The sequence below is a fragment of the Candoia aspera genome, chromosome 3, assembly GCF_035149785.1.
Source record: "Candoia aspera isolate rCanAsp1 chromosome 3, rCanAsp1.hap2, whole genome shotgun sequence".
Classification (NCBI taxonomy): Eukaryota; Metazoa; Chordata; class Lepidosauria; order Squamata; family Boidae; genus Candoia; species Candoia aspera.
The window spans coordinates 103,997,751-104,018,652 of NC_086155.1; the positions used below are offsets into that span (position 1 = coordinate 103,997,751).

Genomic DNA, 20,902 nt, shown 5'->3' on the forward strand with positions numbered 1-20,902 from the left:
TTAACCAGAAGGATCAGGGTATATTTGGGGGCTTCTCCTACCCGCTCCCGTTTGGTCTTTTAGCAGTGGGAATAGGAGCAGGAGTGATCTTGGAAGCAAACCATTCTCATTTCCACCATTAGCAGGTCCCTCCCCACAGATAATAATCTGGGTAGATTTCAAGTTATTTTGTGGGGTTTTGTTGCTGGAACAGGAGAAGTTTGCATCCCATTCCTTCTGGTTCCCATTCCTACCCTTGTCTTTAAAAAAGTGGGGATTGTTAACTTTTCTTCATATATTTGTTCATGTTTATCTTTTATGTATGTAAAAATATAATAAAAATGATGGTAAAAAGTGGGGATTGCATCTCTGAAAATCAACCGTTTTGCTGCTGAATTTTGGGGTGTTGGAAGAGAGGTTGCTCACCCTGAAGCATGCACATTAGTAAGTGTAACTTCTGTAATTTGATACTGCATATGGAGATAAATTTGCAAGATCCCTCTTTTGTGCTGATGCTGGCATGCAACACATCCTCTGGGCATGCAATACATGCACTGGGATCCATGTGATATATAAGATCTCCTTAGGTGCATCCATCTTTTATAATGTTGTCATTTGCTAACAGAGGAATAGGGAAGGCAGCTCTCATTCTGTGGCAAAGGAAAGGCCTTCCATGCAGAAGGTCCCACTTTAATCCCCATCATTAAGAATATTTTTAATATATAAGTAGCAAAAACACACACACATCCTTCAGAGATTTAAGTCACTGTAAGATTGCTTTGCATAGATAAATCTGCCATTTGCCCAAGATATGAGTTAATATAGGAAGCAAAAAGAAATGCAAAGCAATTTCTCATAACATCACTGCTACTGGTGGATTAAGTTGAATACATTTGTTTTAGGATACAAGTGTTATGTGTCAACGTTATGGTAAAAGATGCTATGAGCAGGAGACTTTAATAGCTGGTATATGTGCAGCCATTATTTACTTGGCTTTAAGTTGCCACCAAGCCTTTCAGGTGGAGTAACAAAACTTAGCAATTTGGGGTGCGATGCTTGGTTTTTGGTCATCCAGAAGGTATCTGAAAATGATGTGCAAAATGTTTTAATTGCTGAATTTGGAATGCCCTATTTTGCCTTGGAACAATAATTTTGCATTCCAAACAAGATGTTCCAACCTTTCTGGAAGTATTTTGAGCTCCGAGCAGTTGCTTCAAGATTGAAAAACTTCCAAAATTATTGAAATAACCCACACTGAATGCAAAACAACTGTTTCAAACTTAAATAGGGCATTTCCATTCAAAACTGAATTCAAAACATTTTCATACCCCCAATAGTCAATGAAGAATTCATCAGGGATCCAAGAGTATTCCTAATCAGCGGCAACATTATGTCCTTATAAAAGGGACAATAAAGCAGGATGTACTGCAAAGGTTCAATGGCACACAAGCCATAAGGGCAGGTTCTATTACTGTAGGGGATGTTACTGAATCTGCTTTCCAGATCTGCTGAAGAAAAAATATTAAATCAGATTGCGTGCTTTATTGCTATACATTGTGAGGTCAGGAGATTGCCAGATAGTATATAGGAGAAAGCTTGACATGATGAACTAGGTAAAGAGAACATTTCAGCAACAGAGAACTATACCAATAGAATAACAATTATATTTGCAAGAAAAGATCCTCAGCCTTAACTACTTTTTCCCCTGTCCTATACAGGACATTTCATTTTCCACGACAGTTTAATGCTTATTCCTCCAACAATATTCTTCCACTGAATTAAATACAGAATTGGCTCTAAAGCTTATGCTGACTGGTGCCCACACGAGAGCCGTTACGTCCTTTAAAACTGGCTTATGTAATGCCATTAGAGAGGCTTTAACTAAAAGGAAACATACAGTTATGCACAGCAAATCAAGCAGCCATTTTTCTACTTCCATTCCCATTCTCCAGAGAGATCCAAATAACTGGTGGAATGAGTGGGATATTAACTGGTGGATCTAAAAGCTCATGAATGCCAATGTAGCTCCCAGAGAAAAGTACTATCTGCAGCCACAGGTAAAGGCATTTTGTGGAAGACCCCTGCAGATTTAAAGGCTGCATACTGTATGTTCCACAGAGCCAGCCATTATGTGACCTTTAGGTGCCCATCTAAGGAGAAACAGACATGAATGCAGACCGTTACTGGCTGGAACCGAGATTCCTTTAAGGGAGGAGGGTGGATTCTCACGATACTCCTACACTTGAGTCCGATTTTGCCCATTTGGCTCCTTCCAGGATCACTGAGAGTTCTGGGAGTCCCAATCCAAGAGATATGAAAGATCTCCGGTTGGGAAACTCTGATATTAGAAATCACCTGTTTTCATTTTCTAATGACATGCCAACTGCTTTTCTTTTTATCCTTTTGCTTTTACAAGGAAGCCTTCACCAACAGTCATGTGAAAATGACATGCCAAAATAATCTACTTCTTCTTAAAATAATGAGCGTGGTGGGGCTGAAGTGGTTGCTGCTCAAACATTTTTTTTTTCTACTCCCTGGTAAGGTCTAAAAACCTGAAGTTCTGCAAGGTGTCCGTGTGGTTCAGCTACAGTAGAGAGCACCTAGCAACGGAGGGTGCCTATAATGGGCCCAGTGATGTCAGTGACCCATCTACTCCCAATTTCTGCAACTAACTTGCATACCGTTTTAAGCATTTGTAGGATCATTTAATGCAAAAGATAACTACGTAGCCACTACGTAGTCCATGTGCCTCTCTGTGGAGAGGGAGAGAGAGAGAACTGAACTGAACTGAACTACTGGATCAGTTTTCCTTCTATCAACATATTATAGTTGCATTATTAATATAGGAACAGGTTTCCACCTGCTATATTTGATTGGCTTTCATTTATTTTTTAAAATAATTTTTATTAAATATTTTCACATAAGTAAAAAATAAACATGAAATTATATAGAGTGAAATTAAGAATGAAAGAGAGATAAAAGAAACAGAAAAGACAGTGCAGATAGAAAAAGAAAAGATATATAAAGAAGCGACTTCCAATCTTCTTTACAGCAGTTACAAACAAATTCATTATCTCTCTCCCTCTTTAAAGTTCCTAAAGGCTTAGATCTCATCTGTTTTAACCATTAAGACAACATGTTGCTATTGCTTCTTGTTTTCCATGGAAAAACTGACAGTCATGTTGGCACCAATTTAGATCTCTGGGAAAGGCAAAATCCTTATCCTAACACAGATCACTGGCAACCCAAGAGGCAGGACAAGCCATTCTGATATCACATCAGCTGCTGAAAGGGTGTAATGGTATGTGGGAATGACCTTGGGAGAGGGGGAAGAAATGCTGCCTAGGGAATGATCAGATAAAAGGGGTGGGGGAACCCACAGCTGCATAACGGGTACAGAAAGAAACTCAGAAAGGATCCTCCCTAACTTATCAGGCTGTAAAAAGAGACAGTGGGTGATTTGTACTTTCAGATTGAAAGGTTCTGTTAATATAGCCTTACAATAAAGTAGAATTAGCTATGCTGGCCATGTTTCCTGTCTGGTCTACCTGGGAAGGCTGACAAAGGGGCTGGTAGAAGGTTGGTGCAAGCTGCTTCAGGCTGTAAGGGTGTCCTAGAAGAACCTCAGTATCTCCTGGCATCTGCCTTCTGGGGCCTTCCTCTTACTTGGAGAACTATTGCCTAGCAACATTGAACCATCTCAGAAGGTAGCAGGCCTAGCACAGAAAACAAAGGCCACTTGCAGACCTGAACATAGTTTGCAGAGAGGTCTGGGTTCCATGTCTCCCACTTCTATTTGCATATATTATTTCTTAGAAATGTTTCTCTCCAGTTCATCCAGATCACTCAAGGCAGGTAGTGATCTGTCATCAGGAAAGTTACTATGTGAGAGTCTGTATGTGAGGTGGGCGGCTATACAAAGTCGATTAATTAAATAAATAAATAAACACTGCTGAACAGTGTAGTGTAACCAGGGAGTTGTAGTAAAGTTGGGGAAATGAGTGAAATTGGGGCAAGCTGGTAGGTGTTTGCTATGAAAAGCAAGGAATTAATTTGGGTGCTAGGAATCTGGGTGCCCAGGGAGGCAGGACAGAGGAAAAATGATGCATAGATAAACAAGGAGAAAGAGGTACAGAGATTACAAGGGGAAATAACATAGTTCTCCACCAGACCACTGAAAACCCTGCTAGGAAGTTTGAACTGGGGCCTTACATTCAAAAGGGGCGGTCATCCACGGAACTGACAAGGAGAAATGAAACTTAACATTTGGAAAAGAAATAAAAAGATGTGGATTTGTGGGTGGGTGCACTCAGAGCTAGAGACACTGCTTGATACAAGAAGGGATTGACCCAGAAAGAGACCAAGCCTGGATGAAATGGCTAGGAAAAGTAAAAAAGAATAACTGAAAGCTATCAGGATATACATAAGACCTCAACTTTGGGTATGGCAGACAGGAGGGAGAGACAAGGAGAGTGAGGAGGAGGAAAGGAATCATGTTTGGAACTAGCAGAGGGACACCACCACCCCACCTTTCTCATGGCAGCAAGATTACTCATAAGCAAGAGATGAAGAAGGGAAGGCACGAGGCTTTGTGTAAGAAATGCCAGATCAGAAATTGGCAGCTGTATCCATGTGGTGCAAAACTCAGTTCATATGTAAGGAGGTGAGACGCAGTTCAGAGATCTGACCCAGGAAGAGAAAAATGGACTGAAGATTTGCTGCAGGCAGCCAACTACAGGAGCTACAGTTCTGCAGAGACAAACAGAATGAGCGCACCTTGGAATTGGGGAGTAGGGGTGAGAGAGAGTTGTTTGCTTACTGGACTGTTCATTGGAAAAAAAAAGAGTAGATATAAGTTAAAGCTGTAAAAAGTTCACCATTAATGGTGGGATATTCTTTTTTTCCTTATCAGATGGCCTAGAAGTCAACTGTTAGAGCTCCCCTCTCAGGCTTGATGAGAATAAATTCTACAAGAACCGCCAGAGTTTCTGCTTGGCAAATCTCTGGGGGATTCAGCTCTCAGACCCAGGACCAGCTCCAGTGTAAAACAGTACATACTGTACATCCTGTTTATGCACCACCAGGCTCCCTAAGTGCAAGTGGGGAACAGGGCCACAACTAGGGGGGGCAAGAGGGGCATGTGCCCCAGGCACCGCACTGGGGGGGTGCCAAAATGAGTGCTGGGGGGCACCAAAATGGGTGCGGAATCCATGTTTGCCCGAGGTGACACAGACCCTAGCTGGGGGCCTGGGGGGGAAAGCAGATACATTCCATTCCTTTTTTTCACTCTCATTCAGATCTTCCCTCTGGAGATCACAATCTCCTCCAGTTCTCCTTGAAGGACATTCTTCCTCTTGCTTGCAGTGTATCTGACAGGACCTCAGGCCCTGTGGATGCCTGTACCCACAACATGCACTTCCATCAAGACATTTTGCAAATACTGTATATTCTCTTCCCATCCCTTGCCCAATTGATTGATCTGGTCTACACAGTGCCAGCAGAATGAGATGGTGGGGGTGATGGCATGCCTTCATGCTGCCAGTTGCAAGACCCCTTGCAGTTAATAAGCACAGATACACATGTAGTAAAAGTGTAGTAAGAGAGAACTCAAAAATGACACTAGCCTGCCTGGTATGCTCAGTCTCCCTCTTCAGGATGCTACCACCTCATGTTTAACCAAGTTGATCAAGCTAATCAGCCAAGTCAGGAGTAACCTTTTTATTGCAGCCATCCCTTCAACCCTAAAAGCTGCATCGTGAAATCATCATCATCATCACATTCCACAGAAAACCATTATTCCCCCCCCCAATTTTCTGAATGTTCTAATCCCCTGCATACATGCAACCACCAACCCTCTACATGATGGCTTCAAAGGATCTCTGCATTCAGCATCTGCTCTGTCACATGTTCCTCGCTTACTAATGGCAAAGCAGGGAGGGAGGGAGGAAGAGATGGCAGGCAGATGCTTCTGATATCAAGCAATACAGCCAAATAATGGAGAGGGCAGGAGATGGCATAATTTCTCGGGTTACACTTTTCCTTCACCTGTACACTGAGCTGGGCTGGCTCTATCTTACAGGAATAAATACCCATCTGGCCAGCCATATGTATATTTCATGTACTTGGGAATCCACTTTACAAGAGCCCTTGTCTTTCTACATTCATACCTGGAGACTGAGTATTGTCATTCCATCAACAATAGGAAGAACAGATGGTAGAACTGTATTCTGAATTAGGAAAGCAGGATACTTCCAGGGGGAAGGGTACTTTATGAATCGTCACACATGTGCAGCAAAAGCCTCTAGGCTTTGCTTTGGTGCACAGCAATTCTGATGTTAAAGAATGAGATTTCTATATATCCCCTGGATCTCCCCAAGACTAGCAGGAACAGACTAAATGATGCAAGAATTCCTGATAAATGCAAATATATACACAACTTTTACAAGGTTTGTGTGCATGTCTGGATCTTTCTAAGGCATGGACTAAGCTTTCAGCACAAATGGATAAAGGGTCAACAGCTCCAGCTCCTGCCTGTTATAGAGGTTTGCCACACAGCCACACTAATCTACGGATATGTTACCCATTACAAACTCTCTTTGAGGCATGTACTTAGTACGCCATGCAATGCTTCCATCACATGTCACCTAACATTTTTAGACATAGAGCTCAGAACATACCTAAACATTTTAATACTGTACGAGCCCAAAGGTTTTCAATAGCCTAACTACAGCAAACATTTAATATTTTATATTGGCATAATATTTCTATGCTGAACATTTCTGCTCATTTTCAGACAGGCAAGTGTGCTGCTTCAACTCATTATACAGCAAGTGTATTTGGAAAAGAGCATAAGAAAACCTGGAAGAATAGTCAGGCAGTTGAGAATGGGCATTAAAATAGGTATTTTAATGCTGCCCTACATGTGCACACATGCAGAATGTTCTCTATTTGCTTCAATTTATCAAATTGATTCAAGGTCCTGAATCCATCCATATCAGTCCAAAATAATTCAAAGAAGCAAATATTTACCCAAGTGCCTCCTCCAGCACTGAAACAAGAGGGACCTTGGAGATGCAAGGGTCTGCAAAGCCCACATTATTATTCGCCGTGACAACCAGGATACAAAGGGGAATGCTCTTGTTAAACCAATGTTGTAAAAGCATTCAAGTTTTAGGGGAAGCAAAACACAGCTTTTGGCCACATGTAGGTTTAATGTAAGCTAATAAGGCCCATGACACAATTTCAAAAGCACTCTGCAAGGGATCAGACTTCTGGCAAAAGCTATCTTTCTGGTTTTTTAGTATCCTACTACTTTGGAGAGAAAGAAGGAGTACAAAAAAGAAGGGAAGGGGAGAAAGAGAATGGCTCCCCCAACTCTGAGCTCTGACCCCATCCACCCCTTGCTTCAGCCCTGCCTGTTATTGGAATGAAGCTCCCAGTGGATTCTGTCTTTATAGTTTTGAGCTGACAGTTTTCTCACCAATAGGCAAATTTTACATCCAACTGTTGTTAATTCATTCTAGGGTAGTATAAGAGCCAACAATGCATTTCCCCCCACAATTCTCACAGAGAAAAATATTTGGGGGAGAGGTTAATCCAAAATTTATACATTTGTATTATTTGCTTTAAAACAAATAGACAGACAAGACAGGCTGCCACTCAGTACATGTTTGCAAGGTTAAGATTCTCAGTGCACTGCCTTTGATACCTTCACATTAAATAGCAAGGTATCACCTGCCCATAAAGATGATGAGTGACCAATAGCCTGAACCACTATAAGGCCTCTTCATATGAACAACCCTTCAATGCACAATAGTGAGTGCTGCTTAGGGGTGATCTAGAATTCGAAAAGCACACTGGAATGGTTTACTGAGGAGCTCTAGAACATGAAGCAGAAAAAGTGATGCTCTGAAGCATGGTGGCAAAAGATGAGGAATGAATATAGGTATGAGCCCAGGTTCAGACCTACATTGTGGCCATGAGAGTGACAAAGAATTAATAATTTTCTGCTCTCATGGCAGCTACCAAATGTCACCTGATGGCTTTGTCTAAGGTGCTGGAGAAAAATGGGGTGGGTGGAATGACCTTTCTTCAGGTTGCTACATAATGTTTGCAAGATATTTTTACTGACATAATTCCTTTTATTCACTTTTAGATTCCACATTGGCAAAAATAAGTGAAGTAGCTACAGCAATGTCTTGTAGATAAAGTATCTGAGATACTTTTGATCTTGTGGATTTTGAGGATGTGGCAGAGTTGTTTGCAGCATGAATTCTACCACCTGCAGGCTGAATCCTGCCTCCTTCAAACAGCTGGGGGATACGCAGTTGGATCTGAGAGGTTCTTTGAGGGAGGGGTCTGTAATCCCCTCCCTTGAAGAAGGTGGTGACTCAACCCCTCATGAAGAGACCATTTCTCAATCCAACCTTATTGGATTACTATTCCACAGTCTCCAACCATCCCTTTTTGGGGAATATTTTGGAGAAACTGGTGGGACTGAAGCTGCAAAGAATCTTGGATGAAGTGGATACTTTAGATTTCTTTCAATCACCTCTCACACTTGGAGGACTGAAACTGCCTTCTCACTTTCATGGATGTCATTCAGCTGAACTTGATGGAGGAAGTGAGCCCTCTTCTGTCTGACTGGATCTTTCAGTGGTAGTCAATATCATCAACCATGGTATCCTTCTGAACTGCCCATGAAGGCTGGGAATGGGGTCAGTGCTGTAGTGGTTGTACTTCTACATGAGCATGTGATGCCAGTTAGTGATAATCAGTTACGGGTCCTACAGAGCTCAGTTCTTTTTCCCATATTGTTTAACATCTACATGGGTTCATAACTTTCATTTGATCAGCAGTTGCAAAATGTGCCCAGCTTTGGCTGGTTCATCAGTTGTAGCCCTTTTCGGAGCAAGTGGCCACAACAACAGTCACTCATGCTTCTGTTACCAAAAGATTGGATTACTGCAACGTGCAGTACCTGGGGCTGCAATAGCCCACATGGTGGTGAGTAAGAACATTTCAGCAGTGTTACACCAATATTGCAGGATCTGCAATAGTTACCAGGATGCTTCCAAGTCTAAATGTTGGGTTTGACCTATAAAACCTTATATACCGTATGGTGCCCACACTTTTAGAATTCAAGAGGGCTATTTTGTTAGGTCTGCTGTGCTACTTTAATGATCCCTGTTGTTTTAAATTGATTGTTTTATTATATTTATGATGTTTTTATGTGAGCTGCTCAGAGTTTGTAGAACTGGGCAGGATATAAATTATGCAAATAAATAAATCTGAATTATGACAGATTGATAGCAATGTGCCACTTACACAAAACAAAACCTAAGCATACACATTATTTTTTTCTGCAGCCCTGTAAAATAAGCAAATATTTCTAGCCTACCTTTGTAAACAATTAAGTCTCAAGGAAATAGTCATTTGCTAGAAGCAGGCTAGAAATGTTTGTCCATTTTACAGATGGAATAATTAGTGAAATAGAATTGATTTTATTATTTTCTGTTAATTTACATTCAAATAAATACTAAATACTGAAACCCAAGATGTTATTAACTGGGATTATCCATCAAAATAACTGAGTAGATTAGGTGGCCTTTCCCCCGCTGATTCCAGAGTGGACATACATTACCTACTATTTTTTCTGCCAGTCCTAGACCTGACCTGGCATCAGCTGCCTGCCAAACTATCAGGGTCACTGAGTTCCTTGGCACTGATCCGAGAGGCCATGCCCTTCTTCCAGCCAACTCATCTCATGCCTAGATTTCCCCCTGGGGGCAAAGCAGCTGCAAAAAGCAGATCAGGGTTTGATTAACAAATTATTAAATTCAAAAGAATTCATTTCTAATGCAAAACTGTTTCAAGGGGTTGGCAAATGCTGGATGATGTCTTAGACTAAGCTTCCTTCACAAGGGATGTCTGCTCTGTGTAACATTTTTGTTCCCTCTTGGAGCTACTACTTGTAAGTTCCTCTTCCACTGCAGGGTTTGTGATTTATGAACCAACGTTATTCTTGGCCTCTCCCCTGCCTGCCTCCTCCCATCCCCAGCTCTAGGCTTAGTTAAGAATTAGCACCAGGGACTTTATCTTAAAGGAACAGGATCGTGGGACTTTGGCAAAGCAATCTTATAGGGGCCAATACAGAAATAAGCAACTGAGCTCAGTGGAATTGAAAGGCACATGGAGTTGCAGCCTGAATAACCAACAAAAAGGAAATGTTAACTAGGGAATCCAAACTAAATCCATCCTCCCACCTTCCCAAGATAACTATAAGACAGGAATAGCCATTCTTGATTAAAGTCTTAGATTATTTTGTATTAAGAATACCCTTCAAAGGTAACATTACACATAGAAATCACCATGGCATCAGGATAAGAGGTTATTAATAAAGAACCCTTCCTAACAATAGTATTTTCAAGAGATCCTGTAAGTTTGATCTCAGTCATTAGCACAGTTTGCCAGAGGTAATACAATGCTGTGACTGTGCTGACATCTAAATTACCAACTCCTTAGCTCACCCTTTTAACAACCCCACTACACCATCACTCAATTAGCCCCCCACCCCAAAAAAGCAAGGGCATTTTCAGGCCATCGCCTGGGGCCAGACGGTGGTCCTGCAAGCCTTCCAAAGCATCTTGGAAAGCTTTTCTGCACCTACTTGAAGAAGTCTTCCTTGCAATAGACACTTCCGGCTCTGGAGAAGCAACGTTCCGCCAGCTGCATCTGGCAATCTGCACACTTGAGGCAAGAGCCGTGCCAGTGTCGATCAAGGACTTTCAGGATGAACTTATCCAAGATGTGCTGGTTGCAGCCAGCGCACTGGGGTATCTCTGGCAAAGGAAGAAAAAGAACAATATCAGCAACAACCAACAAAAATTTCTGCGGAGCGTGAAAAGGCTGCAGCAAGCAGGCACATCTGATTGGTGGAGGGGCTTGGGGGGTCGGAAAGCGTTCTTTCCAGCTGCTTAAAATACTGAGTGTGCAAATGCACAGATGTGGGGGAGCATAATATTGGTCAGTATGAAGTCCAATGTGAGAAGGACGTATCTGCTAATACATTATGGATACATTATGATGATTTCTACCAGCATGGAAGATTAGTGTGGAACAGCAGAAGGCTGCCTATATGGCTTGCAGAACTGGGAACTGAGAACAGCCCCTGAGTAGAACACGGGGCACCAGATTTACAATGAAGCTTTGTTCCTGTGACTAAGGCCAATGGGTACTGTATCATCTGGGCATCCAGGTTCTGAGGGAATACCTTGCGCCAGCATAGAGATTCCTAAGCATCCACTGGAGAGCTGTAGGTGAGGGGTCACACTGTGTCAGGGCCTAACAACAAAACTAACATGGCAGGCACACACATTCAGATTTACCTTCTCCTTGACAAGCTGTTGATCTTTCCTGCTCCCAACTTATACACACATTTGCTTACCGCCTGAATTACAATTTAGAACCTCTTATTGTTTAGTTATGCCTGTACTAAAGCCTTCATAGTTTAGCTGAGCCTGGTCATTTGGTTGTGTTCAGAGTATAAATTTGTTTTAATTCTACAGGCAAGAGTTTTCTTGGGCAGAAGATGATCAGAAAATTGTCATATTTAATTGTGTGCAATTAAATATGAAGGAGGGACTTGGAGCAAATGGGAATGAGGTTGTAGGTTGAACCCTGCTCTGTTATTTCCAGCTTAAAATTGTCTTCCCTACAACCTTTTTGGTTTTTTGCCCCAGAGAGGGGAAGATGCAGGGAGATGGTTTCCTCCAGTTTTTATCAGCCCCACTCACTGCTATTAAATTCTATACAGCAACAATCCCCGCCCCACCATTATTTCCATGCAGATTCTAGTGTAAAATTCTGACTGAGGAAGATTGAGAGGCTTCTGTGCTCTTACAATGAAACTGGCCTGTTTAAAGTCAACACCTTGCTTGTTTTGCATTGTTTAAAAAGCTTGGAGCCACGTGGCCAGCTTTCTTGCTTCACAACTAAAACTTTTAAAATTCAGCTTCAGCATGAGCTTCATCTATTTAGCCTAAAACATTGTAATTTTTCAACGTTTTAGGCTAGAACACTGCAGCTAGAAGAGCCCAGATTCTGCAGTCAAATTGTCAAATTTAGGAGGTCATAAATGTATTGATGCAGTTCACAAAAATTAAAGGAGCAGAACATTAAGGCCAGGGTAAAATTGGAAAACAACAAACAAGTAGGTAGGAATGAGAAGCCCTTGTAGGACCAGTGCTCCTTTTCCCCAATTCTAGTTTGTGATTCCTTTCCTGAAATTAAAGCTGAGATGTTCAGATTTCTGCCTAGGCAAGCCATGCCTATAGCAGGACCTACTAATCGATAGCTTGAGGATATTCAGAAACTTCCATAATACATTCTATCACTTTGGATCATGTCCAAAATCCAAAAGAGACATAATATTACAGTTTGGACTGTCTCTGTTTCTTACCATCTAAAACGATTTCTGTTTTCCTTGTGAAATGGAACTGAGGGCAAACATGTCATCAAATCTTGATTAAAACAATGGCCAGACAAAATGACTCACAGCATAACATGTAGCTTCAAAGTCTATCAGCTGACCATTAAGGCTATGCAGCATTGTAAAAATATGCAGATTCTTAGTTTTCTAAACTAGAAAATGCCTGAAAGGGGAACTAGAAAAAAGCTACATTGATTCAATTATTTAGTAAAAACAAAACTCAGGCTTTTGAATGCTTTAGGATTTTTTTAATATTGGCATGTCAACTTTTTTTCAGAGGTTTTCTATTTTTGCAGTGTTGGATCTTCAGATTACCAGTCCTTTGTTTTGTTTCTTCTTTCTATCATATTGATCCTTCTGCTCAGAAGAATCAGATGTAGTGCTATACTAACCAACCATCCACCTTCTAAAATCCTTTCCAAACTAGCAGCCATTCCTCCCTTCCCTTCCCTTCTCTTCTTTTTTCTTGTTGGCACAATTCCTTCAGTCACACTGTGGAACCCAGAAGTTTAATAAGCGACAGTTTTACTGCAATAATTTTCATGCCCAGGGAAACTTCACCTGCTAATTTTTGTCTGACTGATTGCTGTCACTAAAAGCTAGCAAGAAATGCTTTCAAAAGAATAGCACACCAACTTCAGATTCCACCCTGAGAGTTCCTGTAATAATGGGGCTACTTACATTTTCCAAGAAAAATGTAAAAATGGAAATAATATCATTTAAATAGGAATGCAGGATATCTCAACGTAGTGTGAGAGGCTGTGACTTGCGTATCTGTTCAATCCAGATAGCAAATAAGGATGGAGACTTTCAAGGTTTCATCTATCCCCTCTTATTATGCTCCATGTTTAAACCAGACTCGTACTGTACAGCTCTTCAAATAAAGGATCGTCCTATGTAAAACAGGACACATGATCACCCCATGCTTTATCAACACTTTTAACAAGGTCCAGAGAAATGGATGATCTTAGTATTCAAACAGATCCAGCATCCAGGACAGCTGGCAACTAGAAAGACTGCATGGATGGTTTTGCCAACATGAGATCTGAATTTTCCAACCTTCCTAACCATTGTTTGGGCTTCAGTACATACAGTATGTACAATATATGGAGGATTTATTTCCATACATGATTGAAATCAGTGCCATTTTGTGCAGAAAAACACCCAATGGATAAAATGTAATCTCTGACCCACTATTAGTTGTGCTAACTACAATGCCTTCAAAATTCCTCCCTCCCTCTTTTTCTGTCATCCAGAACCACACTGAAAAAAATCTAAACTATATAGATAAAACATGCCTAACTAATCAAATATAGTATTTGATATTTTTTTAGGAGACCTGGTCCATGTCCAACACTTGTTTCACATTAAAGGACCAAGTACTGTAATGCTTTCTAGACTCTACCTAGTCACTGTTTATGTGTGATGGCCCCAGTACCAGGATCTTAACTTGAGAAATTCTCCAGACAGTTCATTAGGAAGCTTAAAAAAATTCATTTATTAAAATCCGATTACACAGGACAATTGCAAAGCTCTGAATAACATTTTGGCACCAAAGCATTCAAATTAAATCATTCCCTCTGACATAGTCTCCCCTCTGTCTCACAAACAAGCCCATTCTCACTCCTGATCTCCCTCCTCCTAGTTCCTTAGACTTAATTAGAGTCCAGGTGTCTTATCAGCCCGTCCTTGGCTCCAAAGGCTTGTGAGGGAATGCGATTAACAATCCTCTCTGTCTGCAAAGCTGCAAAAGCTGACACGGGTTGGCTTGGCTGATGCATGTAGCAATAGTTTTATGGCAGGCATGCAAAGCAAGCCTGACATTATGTGTGTGTATCTCACTTTGTTTTATTGTATCTTACTGTGGCTAATGCCTATGCTTTGATATGGTCAATTGACTAATCAATAAAGTATACTATTACTCTGTGTGTGTGTGTGTGTGTAATTATTAGCAGGCCATTTTGGAATGCAGAGTTACTGTTACCTTTGCTTCTGCTACTAAAAGCTCTTTTTTATCTTCCTTCAGACTGTTTAATTTTTAATAAAACAAAATGATCATATATGTACTAATTATTTATTTGTTCTTATTTTATATTGCTGTGGTTTTATTAATCTTGTGAACCAGCTAGAACTAAAGAGAAAGGATCAGTTGGATCAAAATTGCAGAATTAATATAAATAAATATATAATGTTTCTGAAACAATTAGTGGAAGTTTAGTTCAACAAAAAATTATATCTTTTCTCCAGATAGGAATCGATTATGTCTCTAACATGTTATATTATTACAAAAATAAAGTTTTAAAAATATGAAGCATTCATAAACACTTTGAAGCAGCAGAAATAAAGGTGTCCCTTGTATAGCCCTTGGTGGGAAGTTGTCCTGGGGGAAACCGGAGACTAGATAAAACCCAGGACTGTTTAAGCTCAGTTTTAATAAACCTAACATACATATTACAGAAACTCTGCACAGTTTCCTAGAATTGGTATAGTCTTTGCTTTCTTCTGAGATGCTGTGCATAAATTAAGATGTCTCTCCAATTGCTATAAAGATACACAAGATTGCCAACATTTAGTTTATGTAGGGCCAAGACTGGCGAGTCAAGGATGCAAAGTGCTGGATGAAATGATGCTGGGATCAAAAGTCTGCTAAGTAGGCAGAATGTGCCATTTTGCTGAATTTTGACCACTATCCTGCTTGCATGACCAAGTTCAGGTTTGTTAGTCAGACCTGTAAAATACAGTCTGGTTGCACGCTGTGTCTCTACGTGAATTGTCTGTCTGCAGGAGGAAAAGGTAGGTTATACAGCTGCAAAGAGCTGGGAGTTCATCTCTCTTTCTATCTGCCTATAGTTCCAAATAATGGAAGGTGTTGTAAAGTCTGCCAGGGGAGATTACCCAGTAAAGGCAATGCACATAAATTTCAATATATGTGTCTGAAAAAAGATTGATTTCTGAAGATGAAAACCACAGAGCAGATATGGTGTAATATTTCAAGAGATGTTTATGCATCAGAGCCTTCTTTCTCTTCCTTCCCCCTCTTTTCTCCCCTTTCTCAGGAAAGGGAAGTAGTTCTGGAATGACAGGAGACTGATTCACAATAAATATCAAGAATTTGTTGCCTTTTTATGCCCCTACAAATCCTCTGGATGGCCAGAAAGGCATCTCAGAAGCTTTTGTACTGAAATCCCAATGAAACAGACCAGCTGATTGGCTTATTTACTGAGGAGCATTCTATTGCTGGAAACAGACATTAATGAACTGAAAGTGGAACTATGAACCCATTGTTACCCCCACCTTCCTTTGGCTGGCTGAGATAAAGAGTAGGATCCCATGGACAGAACTGACCAGACAAGCATCTGAAATCATGTTTCAGCAATGATGGCAGGAGAGCATTCTCCTGAGGTTAGCAGGCTGACTTAAAGGGTGTGTTCTTTCCCAGTTCTGCTCTGCTTTCCAACTCCCATCATTAATTTCTTCCCCCTAAGATGGCTGCCTAATGGAAAGCCAAAGCCTTTTGTGTATTTTCAGCATCTATAGCCCTGTTTGTAGACTATGCAGTGCATAAAAAAGCTGCAAGAGAGATGGTAAGTGTGACTAAGGAAAGGATTGTATACACAATGGGAAATTATGCCAATATGATATAACCTTTGATTCCTAAAACAGTCTCCAGCTGCAAATATTGGCCTCAGCTATTGGGAACTGGCCTTTTTCAAAAACATATAAAAATGCTATAAACTCTCATTCCACGGTTTTCATTAAGTAAATACAGTTCACCTCCAGGTCCCTCTTTCTACCCCACATACAAAAACACCAGTATATTTTCAGTGATAAAGCAAACTCATTAAGCAACAAAGGAAGCAAGCATGGGGGTCAGTCCCACATCAAGATCTCCGGACTTGGATTGTCCACTGGCATTACTGGAAGGGTTTGTGGGGGGCGGGGGGGGGGGTTCCCTGGTCTTCATAGCAATAAAGAGGTGATATTCCCTGGGGATTGCAGCTGGGGACACAAGAGATAACTGCCCCCCCCCCCAGCACATGCTGAAATTTTTAAAAAGTGCTTCTTACCACCTTCCACAATTTTGGCATTTAAGCTTTGGAGGAGAAAAAGAACTTCCACTGATGCCAATTGACTGCCTTTTCCCCCAAAGTTTCATTGCCTCTGTGTGATAGGAATGTTAAATCTGATTGTGGGGAAAATTTCTCTTCACCCAACATTGTAATTCTCTTCTTTTCACCCTCCCCCAGAATACCACTCTCCCTCATGAAAATTAAGATGAGGGGGGAGGGTAATGCAGGGTTTTTCTTCCCCAAACTTAATTGTTATTCAGAATGGTGAATTTTCAAGGAAGGCTGGTTTTTTGAGGGCACTCTCCTTGCATGCTCTGACACACATACCAACTAAGAGAACATCTGTTTTCTTCTCTGTCTGGTGCTCTAATTTGGAAAGTTGCATTGGCTGCCTGCTAGAAAACTTTTGCTGAGTTTCTGCCATTGCTTAACTTGCATATCTGCAGATATCTCAAATATTTCAATCCAGTTTAATTCATTGATCTACTTCTCAAAACTTACAGTAAAAAGGTATGTGCCATTTAAAAGTTCAGAATAAAAATTCAGAGGAACAGGGAGTTCCAGGATGGGAACATGCAGTGGAATAATAAAAAAGTGAGGATATACAGTATATTCCAAATGAAATTTGGCTATTATTACATGTTATTAGAGAGGCTATAAAGATTGCCTCTGGACATTTGTACATAGGCTATAACGCACAGGGCTTTTTAAGTAAACACATCTGTATTATTCTTCCTCATGTTGGCCTTTTCTTCTTTGTTTCATGATAATCCCTGTACCTCTTACCTTTCTTTTCAGTAGATTTTTCAGCCACTTTATATCAGATTTCTCTCACACCAGCCTTATAATAGATAAGAAAAAAGTGAGAGAAAGGCATTTGTAATATAAATGAACTATTTATCAATTTCTAAAACTGCCCAACTGCCATCAACTCAAGTCATGAAGAACAAAAGAAAAACCCACATAATAAAACAAGGGGAAGACAAAAACATCAGTCATTGCAGCCCCCCAAATGGGTTTCCTGTTCATATTATGAAATAAATTGAACCTCCTGTTGAATTTCTGTATTAAATAAACTTTAATCTCAGCTTTCCTATAAGGAATCCTCTCGTTTTATTTTCATGACAAATTTATAAGACAGTTAGGCAGAATAACTGCCTTCCCATAACCTTAGGTCAAGATTCTCTGGTTAAACTGGTTTTAGGACAATCTGTAGTGTCCTGATTCACTTTTATTGCTGGGCCATCATGGATGGGTTCACTCAACAGATTGTGCCAAAACCATACAAATCTCTTAGTGGTTTAATGTCAGTTTGAAACAAATCAGTTAATGCCTCAGGTTCACTGCAATACATAGGCATCCATTTATTTATTTGCTTATTCAATTTGTATATCTATACCTCCAACCTGCAAGGTAAGACTGACTTTGTGCAACACCTTTCTCTGTAAAAGTGTTGTCACCTTGTGGGCCCAAAGGTGAACACATGCACAATGATGCCATATATGATGTCATATATGCATGTCATGACTTACATTCTTGCATCAGGATGCAAGTATGTAAGGAAGGCACTTCCATGATAGCACCACTCTGCATGTGTTTCATTTCAACAATTATTATTATTATTATTATTATTATTATTATTATTATTATTCCAAATGCTTATCAGAGAATTTCAGGTGTTTATGATTTTGTAGAGTGCTTTTTCAGAGTTTCTTAATTCTGTAAATTCCTGGTTAGCAGAGCAGCACATAGGTAACGCCAGCCTCAGTCTAGCAAAGGAACAACATAAACTTCAGTTTCCAGTTGATAATATTTATTTAAAAAACAATAAGATAGTAGTGTGGTTGTTTTTAATATAAAGCAGAATGCATGGTGAATTAACTAAAACAGATCAGGAGCGTAAAAATACTTCTAATGAAAGACAGGTGGCAATGAAAATTAATACCGTTCTATGGCAAAGTAAAATCCTGGCTTTTCAACATTTTTCTGAAAACAAAAAGATTTTACAGAGATCTCTCTATAGGAATTAGAAAACTTGCAAGGTGGTATTGGAAATTCCAATTGACCAGTCAGCATCCCAAGATGTCCTGTTAATTCACTATACATATAATTTCTGGATTAGTTGCCCAGGATACGTATTAATGAAGATGCGTAATAATTGTGTGAGTGTGGATTAGGGTTAGGGTTAACTATTAGTAACAGTTCCTGAAGTAACCAAAATCTCCTCCCACCACTCCACACAAAAGTTAAAGGAAATAGATTGCTGGTGCATCCCCCACCTTCATTTTCAGTACAAGCTGTGTGTTTTTCTGGTCAACGCCATCCACCCACCTACCCCCAATCTGAGCCGTTGCTACAAGGAGAACTTCCCTGGCTGCAAACAGCCATTCTTTCTGTTCCTGTTTAAAACCTACTGTGAGCTGTGAAGCCAAAAGAATAGCTCATCAGCACTGTTGCAGCCAGAGATCATAGCCAGGATTGATCTAGGCTATTCAACTACTGAAGATCCCTGCCACCATTTCTAGGTGCTCATTAGCCCAGACAAAGAAGGTAGAGGTGAATTTGAGTTCCATCTGCTTCTGCTTTATCTTCACCAGAAGACCAACCCAGGCTAGTGCTTAGTGATGTTTTGTTGGACTTTCTAAACTAAAGCTGGCAGAAGCAGGCAAGGGAGGGAGGGAGGGAGGGAGAGAATAATGCTTCCCTTGAATTCATGAGTTAGGAGGTGTGGTGAAGCAAGACTTTCTTCCAAAGCTCAGCAAAAGGAAAATTAGATCTGCTGAGGTTTCATAGACACCACAGCTGAGCTGGAAATAAAGTCTCATTTACCAATAGTGTCTACATTATGGGTATGCACAGATCTGGAGTTGCTTTCAAACTGGCACAGAATCCTCCTGTGGAGGTGTCCTTAGCTCCGGTACCTCTCCCATGACTGCTTTTCTATCAATAAGGAGATAACAACATGTAAAACAATCCAGACTTCCTGATAGTTGCTTTCCTTAGCAATCCCGCTTGGTTGTCCTATAGGATAGGAAATAAGCCAACCAAACTGTACAAAATCCATCTCCCCCAATGACTAGCAAATATGAAAATAAACCAAGGCTTCAATGGAAAAACTGTATGCCTGCTTTGACTTTCTAAGTACAATTGTCTGTCCTGTGAAGGTCTGCTGGTCTGCTCTCCTGTCGCTACATCTAGCAAGCTGCTTTCCTTTATCTAATTTATTTTAACTAAATAATTTAATATAATAGGAATACCTTCAGTGGAATTCGGAATTTACTGTGACCAGATTGAAACCTAGTGCTTTAATGCAACAAATGTCTCCACTCCATGTTTATAATACGAAGTGCTTACTCTATGTTTACAATACAGTATTTTATTAGAGTAAAGAAGCTTCTTTTGTGCTAGTCTTTTAATAATAGACAGTTATCCAGCCCAGTGGAATTAGATTTGTACTGCTGTTTAGTTGACTAGCTACAAATTAGTGCCACTAGGTAAAGAGCTGAATTCTTGAGCCCTGAGTCATGTTATCAATCTTGTTTTTCAAAGCCAAATTACCTCTTCATTTTAGTGCTGGTTATTTCAGTTCCTGCCCTAAAATTGTAATTATGCATTGGTAGAACCCCTTGAAAGCAGTTTCTTTCCAGAGCTTTCAGAACAAGTAAAATGAAAAGCTCTCTGATCAGGGAGTTGTAAGTCTTGAATTTTTAACAGAAGATTTTGCTTAAGACTTAAGGTTTTTGTGAAAATCCTTTTTGAAATTCCTATGTTTTGGTTCTTTTAAATTTGTCTCTTGTTCAGTATTGGGCTGAAAAAAGTTACTCTAAAGTAACTTGAGAGTACTAAGTATGCCACAGATTGGCCATACTGTGCCATTCTCAGAACTTATTAGGGATTTCAAAAGAGCACTTTATACATCATTAATGTTAGAACATCCTGTATATTTTGCTCATGGAATTTCATAATGCCTCACTGTCCTTCAGAATGCCAGTTGGTGGCAGAGCAAAGGTTCCAGACACAAATCAGAACTGAACTGTGAGATGGTTGGGACCCTTTTCCAGATGTTATTAAGTTTAGAGTGTGGAATATGCAACTGCTATTCAGTTGTTAGAGAGAACATCAACCCCATTCATGGAAGACCTTTGAAATGACACTGCATCCTTCCAACAACAAAGATTGTGATAATGTGCCTGGGAAATGGATTCCTTCTGACCAACACAGCCTCAGCAGTGGCACATGTATTTCAGTAGTGAACGCCATATGAAATATTTCAGATCACAACAGTTTATTACGTAATGCCTTCCAATTATCTTCTCCAAATTGGTGCCTCTCGTGCCCTTTGATGAGCTAGCTGGAAATGGTG

The 20,902-nt window shown here is 40.3% G+C and overlaps 1 protein-coding gene across 1 annotated transcript in view; it reads right to left on the bottom strand.

Annotated features, from left to right (window-relative positions):
* Positions 1–20,902, bottom strand: part of LHX4 (LIM homeobox 4) — a 58,772-nt gene that overhangs the window by 19,158 nt on the left and 18,712 nt on the right. Inside the window, exon 2 of the mRNA XM_063300169.1 lies at positions 10,649–10,820. Within this exon, the coding sequence (XP_063156239.1) occupies positions 10,649–10,820 (172 nt within the window). The remainder of the gene's footprint in view (positions 1–10,648; positions 10,821–20,902) is intronic.